This window comes from Theobroma cacao, chromosome 5 (assembly GCF_000208745.1).
Source record: "Theobroma cacao cultivar B97-61/B2 chromosome 5, Criollo_cocoa_genome_V2, whole genome shotgun sequence".
Lineage (NCBI taxonomy): Eukaryota > Viridiplantae > Streptophyta > Magnoliopsida > Malvales > Malvaceae > Theobroma > Theobroma cacao.
In genome coordinates, this window is record NC_030854.1 from 26,116,883 (window position 1) to 26,130,905 (window position 14,023).

Below are 14,023 nucleotides of genomic sequence, written 5' to 3' on the forward strand. Positions count from 1 at the left end.
GAGAGAGAGGATTTGAACCCTACTCTTTAAGTAGGGAGATCGTGTACCAACCAATGAGCCAAATGCTCGGTTGTGAGGAGTATCACCTTTTTCCCTTAAACATTTAATTATTTTGAGCTTAAAAAAGGCACTATAAAATAACATGAACAGATTAGCAAAGGCACAAGAAACTCCCCACATCCCAATTAAAAGAAATGAATTTTACAAAAAATTGTTAGTATAAGAAAATAGGTCCTTGACTTTGTAGTTTTTCCTCTGTTTGATTAGGTATAAAACATTGGTCTAACATCCTTAGATATCAAAAGGAATCAGAGCTTATTTATCTTATGACCCGAATTAATAAATGAAACAGGCAGCAGCCAGCCATATGATTGGTAAAATAATAACAAAACAGGCTTTGTTTGTTGGTTCTGAATATAATTTTGAGTAGTTAATAGTTTGATAATGTAAGTTTTCTCTATCAACAGTAAATTTGTTTTAATATTATTTTCACAGGTGCATTGGAAAAGTTTCACCATTTTCTTAACTTCTAAATTTGTAAATAGCCATTTACATTTTCAATTATTTTTATAAATATTGGAACCAAAAGGATTGAATTAAAAAAGATATGCTTTGATTCCAATTTACACAAATATTTTACAACCCTAATTTGGTTGCTACGTCTAGACAAATTGGGAGCACAAGCTTAAATTTGACAGTGGATTGAGTCATTTACATGTTCAAATCATTTCAAATTTCGATTATTTTAAATTTAAATAATTTTAAATTCGAATCATTCAAGTTATTTAGTTTCGGGTTTTAGCTTATGTTAAATTGTATATTTAATTTTAACTAACCAAAACAAAGGATGGAATCTTTAGAAGTTGAGATTTCACTCTCAGATATATCTGCTAATATCAGTTTTTTAATTTAATAAAGAAAAGATTTTAGATATAAATAAATTAAAAAAATTGCTTGCTCTTTTTCAAACAAAGTTTGGCAAATGTGACAAATCACAACAGCTTTTAAAGGCGCGTGGAGCTGCAGGAAACACAGTGTTTTGAAGGTTGAAACCTGAAACCCCCCAGAAAATAAAAGAGCAGCCAAAGAGCCAACCAGGTGCCAACAGGACCGCACCAATTAAGGGGTCTTTCTTTCAACCCTTGTGCCCTCCTTCTCTCTTTCCCTTTAGCGTATATTTTAGTTTGTAGTTTCTACGCGCAATTCTTCTTTGACAGCCCAAACACAAGAAACATCCTTCTTCTCTTCAAAGCCTCTGATTTAGCCAACTTTGACAGCATTCTTCTTCTTTTTTCTTTCATAATCATTGTCAAAGAAAACTGAACTAAACAAAGAAGAGAAACAACCCCAGAAACTGCCTTCCTTCTTCATCCACCTAGGCTGCTTGCTTGCCTTGTATAAGGCCAGCTTATATAAATATCTCTATTTTCTGCCATCTTTCTATTATACTTACTATCACAACTTTCTTTTCTTTTCTCTCTCTTTTCTGAGGAAAAAAAAAAAAAGAGACAGCTTCCCCGAAGCCAAGAGACTCAGACATCACCACATGTGCTTCTCTCTCTCTTTAAAACTTTTTTTTTTCTTGAAACTGGGGTTTTAGTTCTCATTTAACTCGCCAACCATACTTAGCATAGAAAGCAAGTTCCTTTTTCTCTCTTTGTTATTGGGTTTAGTGGTGCAAACTACAAGACGAAGCCCTGCACCAAAAGCTGATCAAACAGGAGCATAGAAAGCGAGCCTTTTCTTGTGTTTTAAAGAAAAATATTTTTTGGGTTTTAAACATAAGAAATGGGGCACTATCAGCGTTATAATCAGTTGAAAAAGGGTGGAGATGAAGAGGCAGGGACCCTTGTTTTTGTTTGGACAAACCCTGGTTACTACAGGAGAAGAAGTCCTAAACTTTTCTCTATCCTCTTGCTTTCTCTTCTCTCCTGTAGTTTCATATTGGCCCCTTACTTCTTCAGCTCTTCTTCTGCTTTATCTCACCTCTGTAAGCTCTCCTCTTTCCTGAGTGTTGCTTGTTTTCCTCTGTTTTTCTCTCTGTTTCTGCGTTTTGATTTCTCTTATATGGTTTTTGCAGATTCATTTGGTGTACAAAATGAAGGCCTTGATGGTGATACGGCTGTAAAAGCTCCTCTTTGTTCTTCAATCTCTAATGGTTAGTACCTTTTTTTTTTTTGGTTTTCTGGGCATGCTTTTTTGTATCTTATCTTGGAATAATCAAATAGTAGCTTGCATATCAGGAATTTGGTTGCCTTTAATTGAATTCTTTTTTTTTTTAATCTTTTGAATATTAAAGTTTTGCCTTGCTTGAAATTCAAGATTGAACTACAGGAGTATATCTTATCAACTGATTCATTCTTTGAAGAAATTGTATACTTAACGGATGAAAATTTGATCTTCAATGTTCCCAATTGTTTATATGAATCTTATGGTTCTTTTGGGCTAAATACAGGTACAATTTGCTGTGACAGAAGCCATTTTCGTTCTGATATTTGTTTTATGAAGGGTGATGTAAGAACACACTCTCCCTCCTCTTCAGTATTCCTTTATTCCTCAAAAAACAGCGATGGTTTCATTAATTATGTTTCAAGTATTGTTGATGATGGAGAAGAAGAGGAAGATGATGAACTTCAACATGAAAAGATCAAACCTTACACCAGAAAATGGGAAACGAGTATAATGGACACCATTGAAGAATTGGACCTTATCTCAAAGAAAGGAAATTTGGGTGTTCACCATCCTTGTGATGTGGTTCATAATGTTCCAGCAGTTTTCTTCTCAACTGGAGGCTATACTGGCAACGTTTATCACGAGTTTAATGATGGGATTGTGCCTTTGTACATCACTTCCCAGCATTTCAACAAGAAGGTTGTGTTTGTGATTCTTGAATATCATAATTGGTGGGTTATGAAGTATGGCGACATCCTTTCTCATCTTTCGAATCATCCAACAATAGACTTTAGTGGAGACAATAGAACTCATTGCTTCACTGAGGCAATTGTTGGTCTGAGGATCCATGATGAGCTCACTGTGGACTCTTCTTTGATGAATGGCAATAAGAGCATTGTTGATTTTCGAAATCTTCTTGATAGAGCTTACTGGCCTAGAATTAGAGGTCTGATTCAGGATGAGGAACGAGAAGCACAAGAGAAGAAAATCTCTTTACGCCCAACATCAGGGTCCGCATCAGATATTGGAAAAAAGGTGCAATATCAACCACGGAGACCAAAGTTGGTCATCTTGTCTCGAGATGGTTCTAGAGCAATAACTAACGAGAACATGCTGGTGAAAACAGCAGAAGAAATTGGGTTTCAGGTTCAAGTTCTGAGGCCTGAACGAACAACAGAATTGGCAAAGATTTATCGGGTACTTAATTCAAGTGATGTGATGATAGGTGTCCACGGTGCTGCCATGACCCATTTTCTTTTCATGAAACCTGGCTCCGTTTTCATTCAAGTTATTCCCCTGGGAACAGACTGGGCAGCTGAGACATACTATGGGGAGCCCGCAAGGAAGCTTCATTTGAAGTACATTGGCTACAAAATCATGCCTAGGGAGAGCTCATTGTTTGATGAATATGATAGAGATGATCCTGTCCTTACAAATCCTTCGAGTTTGACTAAAAAGGGGTGGCAATACACTAAGAAGATCTATCTTGATGGCCAAACTGTGACATTAGACCTCATAAGATTTAGAAGGCGGTTGGTTCGTGCTTATGACCACATCACTGGAATGCATCGGCGATCTCGTCTCCAGTCACACTAATTTTCATTAATGGAACATAATTGGAACTGTTATGATCACTTATTCTTCACACTTGATTTATTATTTGATTTACTTGATTGTTGTAGATTGGCAAGCCCAATATCATAATTTGTAAACCTTTGTTTGTAGAGATTACTCTTCTTATACATGTCTGTTTTGTACAGTTAGCGGCAAAAAGAAAAAGAAAAATAAATTTCATTTTGTTAAATTCTAATCGGACATTCATTCCGTAAATCTTTTGTTCTTCATATTGGATGCAGCTCACTGTTTCCTTGCATCAAAACTCTGGTTTGTTATGTATTAGAGCAGTTATTTCTATGTTGTACTAAAACAGTAATTCGTTTCTGATTCGCCACATGGGATGTATTTGCTCTCCATATATTGCTAATACTTGTATAGATTCCATCCATTAGATGATTCTCAGAAATAATGTTAGACTTCTGGTGCTGCCAATTGGCATTGCGAGATTATGCTTATCTGATATTAGGCCCGAGGAAGGTAGCATTTGTGGCACTGCAAATTTCTTTAACTACTGCATGTGGTTTGCTTGCATTGCGCTTCCTGGTTCTGAAGGCACATGGTTTGCATTGCATCAGTTTTGTCCAAAGACCTGAAAGAGAACTATAAGGTTACCCTAACATGGAACTTACGGCTAGAGAAGATTCATCTCTCTCTCTTACTGTTTTCACCTATACATTTTCTATCACCAATTACTTTTATCTATTTTCCGATCTCATGGGAAACTCAAATGGTCCCACTCTTGTTATGGTCCCTGTGAAGAGATTTGTCTCGTTTTTCATGTCAAGATTTGCACCGAAAAAACTATTGCATCAAATCTCAAAAGTTCCGGGAATTATGGCTAAGGCAAAGATAACTTTATGACGGGTTCCACAACTTTCCACTTCAGAAAATCAAAAGGGAATTAATTTCAAAATGACCATTTTGACTGGCCTAGTATACCCTTTTTGGTATTCTTGAATTCTTCTCTGTCTAAGGCTCCAAAGCCAATAAAAGAAAGAAAATAATTCAACCTGATTTTTCAATGAAAATAGAACCCAGAATGTGAATCAAGAGATGTAGATAGGAGGATTTCAATTTTTTACTTTCAGTAAACTGCTGCTGGGTAATTTCAACCACTTGAGGCAAAAAGATAGTGGTTTAAAATTTTGTTTTGGATTTGTGGTTGCTAGATCAATTCTTACAAGTGTGGTGGGGCAGAGAATTAGATTGAAAGCAATAAGCAAAATATAGCCTGACTGCGGAAAGTCAACAGCAAGCGCTAGCCAGCTTAATGTTTGATCCAGCAAGAAAACTTTGACATCTTTGGAAGGGCCTAAAGTGATTACAAAGGAGAGATTGCCTCATCTAGCAGACAAAACTGGGTTTGCAACAATGATCAAATATGTCAGAGCTGACATTCTACGATCAGCCTATCTGCCTCAACTGACACCTTATTTCCTATGTACACAAACTAGAGGTTAGCTCACTCTAACTGCCAATTTGCTCTGGCTCCTTGAGGTGTTCTAAAAATGTCATCGACTCATTATGCTTCGAGTCAAAGCATAACTGGAGCCTTTCATTCACCATTAGATTTTGATTACAACCACCGCTTTGTTGTCTTTGTTGATGGGTGAACAGGAGGCGGTGTCTTGGCATTCCTGTTACTGCTCGGAGTTGTACCTACGTAGGAATAAATCAAAGAAACTTGGATTATGCACACAAAAAGTATGTGCCAAAAGAAATCTACTAATCAAAAATAGAGAACACAAAATCAGGAAAGAATGATGCCACTTGGTTCTACTTACTTGAGTCAGTAGGCTTCCCTCCAAGAGAAGATCTACGGGACCTGTCTGACCCTGATGTTTGGATGCCGGTAAGTGATTGCCTACGCATTGCTCTTGCATTAGCAGTGAGTGGTAACTTCACATCACTGATAGTGCTCTCCTCCATGATAGGCGACTTGAGTTCCACCGAGTTCTGCAGGTTCCTGTAATTTTGTGCAGAGATCTTCAGATTGGAGCACATTCAAGTCTTACTGTTTGCTTATAATTTAGTAGAATCAGCAAATCATGCTCTATTAAATTAAGGTTTCACGCCCTGACATAACTGTCATACAATATTATGCACTTCCAATATGCTGGCTTTAAAAAAAACACAGTCCTGATATGCCAGCATTCCTCATTATGATCAATGTTTGAGTGTGTCATGTTCCAGCTATATGAGCCAGCAATTATAGAAATTAAGGTAAATAAAAGCTAATAAGAACTGAGTTTCACCTACCTTTTCTCTGAGCCACTAATCAGTTTCCCAATGGTTGATCGTAGGGATTTTCTTATTTGAGATCCTTTCCCGATTGTCATCCGAGACTCAGAATGTTCACTTTGCATAACAGCCTGAATGTCATTTCTGGCAAGTACTTGTGGTTCAGGTGTCTTTGGTAGCTGAAGTCTAGGAATTTGTGTTCGACAATCTACCTTCTGTGCTTGCTTTTGAAAGGAAGAACTAGCAGGACTTCGAGGAGCTTTAGAAAAATAAACATCCATTATGGAGCTACCACTGCTGAGATCCCCAAACTGTTTTGTAACTGCTTCTGCTTCTTGGAACTCACTATATTTCTGTACAGACACTGTGCTGGCATGTAAGGACTTACTAACATCTTCAGATACATTTATCTGACTGTTGTCCTTCTTAACATATCTTGGACCTTCCAAGCTCAACCTCCTTGCCCGGGTTGGAACTGATGGGGTTTTTGGTCCTTTCCTGTCTTCACAGTTCATTGCCTTCTCAGACTTCTTCGTGCTACCATTCTCAATGCCCAACCTTCGAGTACGCGGGGGAGTTTTCTCGATTGTTGCTTTTTGTTTCTCAAAGGGAGATTTTGGTTCCTTTATTTTATAGGACAGTGTACTTTGTGCTTCCTTGTTTGCCAATGCCTTCTTGAGGTTTTCAATCTACAAAAATTTGTTCAATATTTACAAAGAGTTGAAATGAAAGAGTTGATATTTACAAAGAGTTCAATATAGCAGCCATTTCTCATTCTTAAGATTTTCATTAAACTAAAGTGTTTTTACTCTCTGTTCATAACCACTCAATCAGAACTATTTCCGAGCAATGAGATGTGTAATCATGAAGAAAACTGGAAAATTTTGTCGAATCACACAATGATTCTAAAAATAAAAGAATTCTTAACGAGCATAAGTTACATTCAAAATTTTGCATCTGACAATGAAGCCCAGAAAACAGGATGACTAACTTAGCATCTTAATCATTTAAACTGCAAAAGTTTGCATGAAGGCTACGAAAGTAAACAATGAAAATAATCATTGATGCACACATGAGGTGAGCAAGAAAATCATAAAAAGAAAGGTAAAAATGGATATGTTTACCTGTTCTTTGAGCTGCATTACCTCACTGCTCTCTTTATTCAAACGAGCAGCACCAAGTTCCACTGTTGAAACTCTCTGAGCAAACTTCAAAGTACTGATTGTTTCTCCAAAAGAGTCTCCTTCAGGACTCACATGAGCAAACATTAATGTCTTAGCATGTCCACCTAGACAATTCCAGTAAAGGAAGCATCAGCATAAAATTCATAAAATTTGTTTGCAGAAAAAAAAAAACTTTCACTCTAGAAGGAAGCTTCTCAAGTTTGTTACATCTCAATCACATTAAGCGAGATAGACATTATTATAACATGCTTCCTACTCTTGGGTACACATAAGAACCTCAGTACTGATTAATACAACAAAAGAACAGTCTGTGCGTTACTAAAACAATTAAACTAGTGCTTTTGGGAAAAGGGGGTTATAAGATGTGTATATTACAACCTAATGAGTCCTGCAAAAGAAGTGTGAGTTTGCTATTTCTGTAAGGGATGTGAGTATTCTTCTGAGCCAAAGCTGTAATGACATCTCCTAGGCAAGAAAGAGACTTATTAATATATTGGGCCTCTTTCAGCCTATCTCCTGTAACTTCTGATTTGTCCACCCTTTCACTTCCTGCCAGGTCCACCAAATGCAAGCAACTACGGAGCATGTTTCCAGATGCATCTTTACCATGCACATGTACTGTTAGAATACTGCAAAGATAAATCACTCTGTTAACATCTGAAAACAACTTGAACAACCTTTTAATTCTACTTGTGCTTGTTCTATAAATGGAAGCCAATCTTCTTCACTATAATGTAGAAAATGTAACGTAAACTGACCTGTGGGAGCGACTACTTCGATTATTGAGTGCAGTGGAGCAGACAACGCGATTCACCTCTCCGAATTTCATTAGATTAAGCACATCACTAGTGGACTTCACTGTATGCATTGTAGCATCTGGAAGGCTTAACCCATTATCACGAGGGCAGCTATGAATCTCTAATTTGTGCACATTAAGGTTACCAAAATTTTTACATGAAAAGAACATCTGCTAACATTGAATAAGGCAAATAATTCTGTAAGGATGAAAATCAATAAGAAAGGATATTTGGTGGATGATGAATTCTCTGAAAGAAGGTCTCTGATTTGTTCATTATATATCTCGACCATCTGAACTTGAATCTCATAACTTATAATATCCTTCCTTTGATTAGAAATTTCAAAGAGGTCGTTGAGAGCTAGATAATTAATCCCCAAATCCTCAGTTGATCCACCAGATGGACCACTCTGTCAACATAGAGATTTGTCAGGTTAAAGCAAAGGTAAAATCCTTTACTTGAAGGGAAAATCTTTGCAAAGTATGCATAATGTGTAACTACCTTTTATCTTGTGCCATAAGTAAACAGATAAAAAATGAAAAACAAAAATTTCCATTTTGTCCGGCAATGCACTACCAAATCATAGAATTTATCAGATGAAAATTGATTATATTAAAACTGCGCCAAAATGAGCTACCAAGTCTAAATCAGATAAAGGACCTATTATATTTTGCCAGTTTTTGAAGCAAATCAAAGGTCTTACCATAGTATACGTTTTGCCTGATCCAGTTTGGCCATATGCAAAGATGCAAACATTATACCCATCCATGACAGATCGAATCAAAGGTTGAGTGTCCTTAAACACATCATCTGGAATAAGATCCATATGTGTAAAGAAATCAAATCTATATACAAGATAGCATAGCAAATTAACAGTAGACTGACATAATTTTGTTATAATTTACCTTGAGTTGCACTTGGACCAAACACACGATTAAACTGAAAGACTTTTCTTCCATCCTTTTGGGGTTTCAATGGGTCCAAAATCACAAGTGAACCATCCTCTCCAATAAAATCTATTGCATTTCGTGTGCCAGCACAGAAAGCAGGTCTAATTCTGCAGAAAACTCGAATATTTCCTGAAGGAAAACTTTATCAGAACACGATTCAGAGATTCCAAATTAAAATAACACTAAGACGCAAAGAGTAATCCACTATATTTTACCTTTTAAATCCTGAACCATATTATACAACTTCCTGTTCTCTTCCACCACCTTGTAATACTGAAGGGCAGCTGTGGACATCTCTTCTACTTGACTTCCTGAGCCCATGCAAAAGAACAGACCCGTTCAACTCTATATAGAAATTTATGGATAAAATCTTGGAAGATAAAGCTAATGTGCATATACAGATGGAAACTAAGATGCTTTTATCTTATAAGCTCCATATATAAAACGAAAAATTCCTGACAGTATGAAAAAAAGTGGGAAGTATAATTTATGATACAATTATGTTATGTAGACAATGCATCAAAGTGACTGTGCTTATTTCCTTTTGGGAGTTCAAAAGCATTTAGCTGAACTCATAGCAAGAAAGTATTTGGAACCCATAAGATCTTGGAAGGAATTCAAAAAAAGAATGTATTTGAAGAAATAAAAGTTCAGAGAAAATCTAAACAGCAAAGGTACTCAATTTAGGTACATGATGATTGTTTATTAAATGCGTACCTAGATCTTTCAAATCTACTTGCAATTGCAATTGTAAGTGTTCAAACTCTCTCTTTGTTGTTGACAACAAGGCCTTGAGGTCCTGAAAATAAACATTATAAATAAGAATAGGAACATTTCTTGTTATCAGCGTGGTTAAAAGAACTAGCAGACACTCTTTCTTTCATTCATATTAAACATCTCTACAGTCCAAAATTCCTGTTCACTAGCTTAGTGAACATTCCAAAATTCATGTTATCAGGATGCTTGAAATTTTCTGTGGAAACAAAACCAAGGGTAGCCAAACAAGGCAAACTGATTCTGTAGCCATCTTGAACTGAAGTTCACAAGGCCATTTTTCCTTTAAGCTTTTTTTTTTTCAATTTTGTATACACTAATTACAGATCAAGAGAAGAAGTAAAGAAAACATGTTTCTGAGGACATTATCTTTCTATATGATGCTCTATCACAACTTTTCAGCTAAAACCGAAACTGATTCAGTATAGTTGGACAATATACATCCTTGGTAGACATCATTCTTTTTATTAAATAAGATTCTAAGGCAAGGACTTTCTGAACAAAACCAGTAGGTGCAACTTAAGGAATCTCATAGATTACAATTGTCTAAACATAAAAATAAATCCTTGCACTTTTTATTTGCTGGAATCTCCGATTAGCGGTAGAATGCAACCTTTTGACATAAATTTTTTGCAACTAGTAAATCATAGGTGAAGCAAAAGAAATTCATACCAAAAGTTCTTTTTCCTGCATTTTTAATAAATGCCTGTGGTTGCGATTAGCCTTTTTCGTGCCAGCTCTGGAACCCTGTTAAAAATATGATGCGGAGCTCATCAGGTTTTGCTACGATAAACATTGGAATTAATGGCAATGTTGCACATAAGCAAATCTACAAACAAAAAAGTTGTGACACCAAACATGTGATGGAGAGCTAATTATCTACCTGGTCAAATGAACATAATGATTACTCATGCACAACTACCAACCAAAATTTTAATGAATATTTTCACTTACTTACAAGTTATTTCATTTTACAACCCAAATTGAATATAAAAGCTACACTATTACCATATTTTAAATAAAGGTTTAAAAATTTTCCATTTAAGTGGAAAACATTGAATTTTTCTTGCTTAATATAGATAGCTAAGTTGGGGGCAATGTTATTAGAAACAATTATACACTCAAGGACTGTAAATATTTTTCCAGCAGACTAGTAACAAAAATTTGTAAGCCTGGAAAATTAAAAAAAACTAAATATCTGGTGAGAATAAAAATAGTATACCTGAAAATGTCCAAATGAAGATACATCCTCTAGAGCCATAGGTGTAGAGTGGAGAGTTGAGCCATTGCTTTCTTTTAAAATACCTTTAAACACTGATTTCAGCTGTTTGGGAACAGAAAGGACATAACTATAATTAGTTAAAGATTATTAAACATAAGAACGGGCAGAAAAAAGAAAAATAGAGAAAGTTTGTTTAAAAGCTAATACATAAATCACAATCTTCTTATGTAAGTACACAAGTGAGTCCATATATCCATGAGTTGGAGTTGAGATCTCTAGGCAGTAAAACACATTTTAGGCCAGCCAAAGAAATAAAAGAAAAGGAATCAGCTGGTACAGTACAAATTCTTTTAAAAAATATCCACTTTTGAATGTTGCTCAGCTGCTTACTCTGGAATTTACTCCAGATAAAGCATTCTTTAGGGAGAAATATCTTTTAGGAGCATATAGAATTCGGAATTAGAGAAGATGAAATTTTTTTCTTGGCTGCCTTGAGCTCACCTCTGGGAATTTATCCTGGAGTTGCTCGTCCAAACAACTTAAAATCATCTTTTTCAATAATTTGACTGAATCCTGTAGCAGAAGAGATTAAGTACAGAAAAAACAGAAATGTCTACAGAAAGTCTAGTTCTTTAGACATACATTTGATTTGTTGAATACGAATAAGGTTAATATACAAAAACAGTTCATATTACCAGATTTCTCTCATGGAAAGAACCCAAAAGGTTGTCATCAACATTTTCCTTTGTGTCAGCCATGTAGTCTGCAAGAACCTTGACAATTGTGCCTATGAACACCATACATAACATTGAATGAGAACAAAAAGTAAAATGCCAAGAAAAAATGTGAAAATCATTAGAGATAACAAAGGTGATAAGGAATTTGATTAACACTCTCTCCAAAACAAAATTCCTCTGAAGAATAAATACGTTCAGGTAAAAAGAAAGAAGGTAAGCAGCCAGTAGAAAAATAAGCCTCCCTTTTATTATTATGCTAACCATATAGACTGCAACCAATAGCCATTACACAATGGTTTCCTAAAGGGGCCACACTAATTTGCAGTATTTGACTTCAGTAATTGCCAACAGCTTAAAAACCTAACCTTGCTATAGAAGGCTTGAAAGTTTTTAAAAATCCAAATGAAACCAGAATGCAACTTAAATTTTTGCTACTAATTTCTTGTCTAAATGCATAGTTCATAAGAAGAAATGGGGAAAGAAATACATAAGAATAAAGACAAATCAAAACCTTCAAGCTTTTGGATTTCTCCATTGGAAGTTGGTTGCTTATCACAAATAGCAGACATTTCCAAGCGCCTACAAGATTCCGACGAGGACCGAGAGTGGATTTTAGTGGCAGAATGCATAACCATGGGGGACCTGGTAAGCTTATAATATCCATTCCCATTCCCACAATTAATCTGCTTATATTCATGGTATGACTTCAGGGCTAATATGCAGTCAACAACCTTAGCTGCTGACCCTGCCTCCAAGTTATCCTTAAAAAAAATTAAAGGCCAATAAGTTTTAAATGATTATCACATAAAGATGCAACCAAAAATGCCACTACAATTATTCAATGTAGTGTTGGGAATTTACCCTTTCGAGATCACAAGCTTCAAAGGCTGGAAGTTTTAGCTCTTCAATGGCAACAAGAAAATTCCTCACATTTTCAAAGTATTGATAGGCTGGTGGTGGCTGGAACTCCCGGGTGAGTGATTGTGCATGTGAGTTACTCTCCACAACCTCAAAAATTAATAGGAAAATGGGTAAATTTAATTAGATAAGAATGAGGCTCCGTAACTAATCCTGAAATCTAGATAGTAAATGTGATGGTACCTTGGGAACTGCACCAGGTTGGATCTTATTAATGACATTGCAAAGAATCAAACCGTTTCTCAAGCAAGAAATGAACTCCTTCTCTGATGGCTGACTTGATATTCCCAGCGGACCAACTAAGGTTTCTAACCAAGCAACAGCCACATATCTTCTCAAAGCTACAAAAATCAGTGAACGAAATGGTATTGTTAAAACCAATTCTTTGAAAAAAGAAAACGAAAAGAAAGAAGAATCTTAAAGTCTTGAATAGTGCATTTTATTTTGAAAAAGGAAATTTATTTGCAATGAAAAAAAAATGGATACTTTACTTTCTTGTTTCTTTTCCTTCCCTCCTTTGCTAACATAAAAAGAAAAGACGAAAGAAAACCAACCTGCTTCTTCAGCTTTTCTAGAAGCCAAATTGAGGTCATGGAACCCAGTTCTTGTGACGTACTCCATTTCAAACCTCCCAACCTTCTTCTTCTTCTTCCTTTTCCTTTCAAATATCAAACAAACTTATCAGAAACAAAGTTTTTTTTAATAAAAATAAAAATAAAAAAAACCCAAGCTTTAAATCATATCATGACAAAGTAATAAACACCCATCACCCCATTCATCTCCCAATACATTAAAAAACTAAAACTTCTTCCAAAAAGATTTGAAAAAAGAAACATACTTCGGTAATCTTTCTGGGTATATATCTTCCGTTGAGAAAAAAAAATGAAGAAAATGACAAAAGCAAAGAGAACCCAGAAGTGGAAAGGAGAAAGAGAAGGGAGAGAAAATGTTGTACTCCACAGTCAAAATAACAATCAAAACCAAAGGCTCTTTAATTCTCCTTTTTGTGCTCTCTCTCTCTCTCTCTCTGTATTTGCATTGATATTGCAATCTTCTCTCTGTTTTTTCTGTTTCTTCTAATGTTTTTTTAATTCGGTGTTTGGCCCGGATCCGAAGCTCAGGTCTGCAACATCGTAACGTTAAACTTTGCGGGGTTTAATTTGAATTCAAATGGGTAGGTCCACGCGGGGGATAATCTTATCCGTTGGTTCTGCTACGTGGGTCATTCGAATCGACGGATAGGATTTGTCGTTGAAGGGAAACTTCTTGAGTTTTGGGTTGGGCCTTTAAATTTGGGCTTTTTGTTTTTACGATGATTTTTCTTTTGAGAATGGTGGCGACGATTTAAACAGCGCATGGGAGACACTTTCCATATTAACCAACGTGCGTGGCTGACACGAACGGGAGGTGC

At 35.9% G+C, this 14,023-nt stretch overlaps 2 protein-coding genes across 2 annotated transcripts; one reads left to right on the forward strand and one right to left on the reverse strand.

Moving 5' to 3' along the window:
* On the forward strand, positions 1,093–3,931 carry LOC18598895. Its single transcript, XM_007028623.2, has 3 exons — positions 1,093–1,990; positions 2,081–2,158; positions 2,456–3,931. The coding sequence occupies exons 1-3, from the start codon at positions 1,789–1,791 to the stop codon at positions 3,766–3,768; spliced, it is 1,593 nt and encodes a 530-aa protein (XP_007028685.2). The 5' UTR covers positions 1,093–1,788; the 3' UTR covers positions 3,769–3,931.
* On the reverse strand, positions 4,964–13,673 carry LOC18598894 (kinesin-4). The gene is made up of 20 exons (XM_018120501.1): positions 13,451–13,673; positions 13,167–13,270; positions 12,796–12,953; positions 12,556–12,702; positions 12,206–12,455; positions 11,653–11,744; positions 11,459–11,530; positions 10,958–11,059; positions 10,408–10,482; positions 9,679–9,760; positions 9,177–9,272; positions 8,917–9,090; positions 8,715–8,821; positions 8,242–8,420; positions 7,973–8,137; positions 7,593–7,843; positions 7,155–7,318; positions 6,049–6,719; positions 5,574–5,755; positions 4,964–5,448 (listed from the first exon to the last, which is right to left on the reverse strand). Exons 2-20 carry the CDS (start codon positions 13,231–13,233, stop codon positions 5,366–5,368), a joined length of 3,117 nt encoding a protein of 1,038 aa, XP_017975990.1. The 5' UTR covers positions 13,234–13,270; positions 13,451–13,673; the 3' UTR covers positions 4,964–5,365.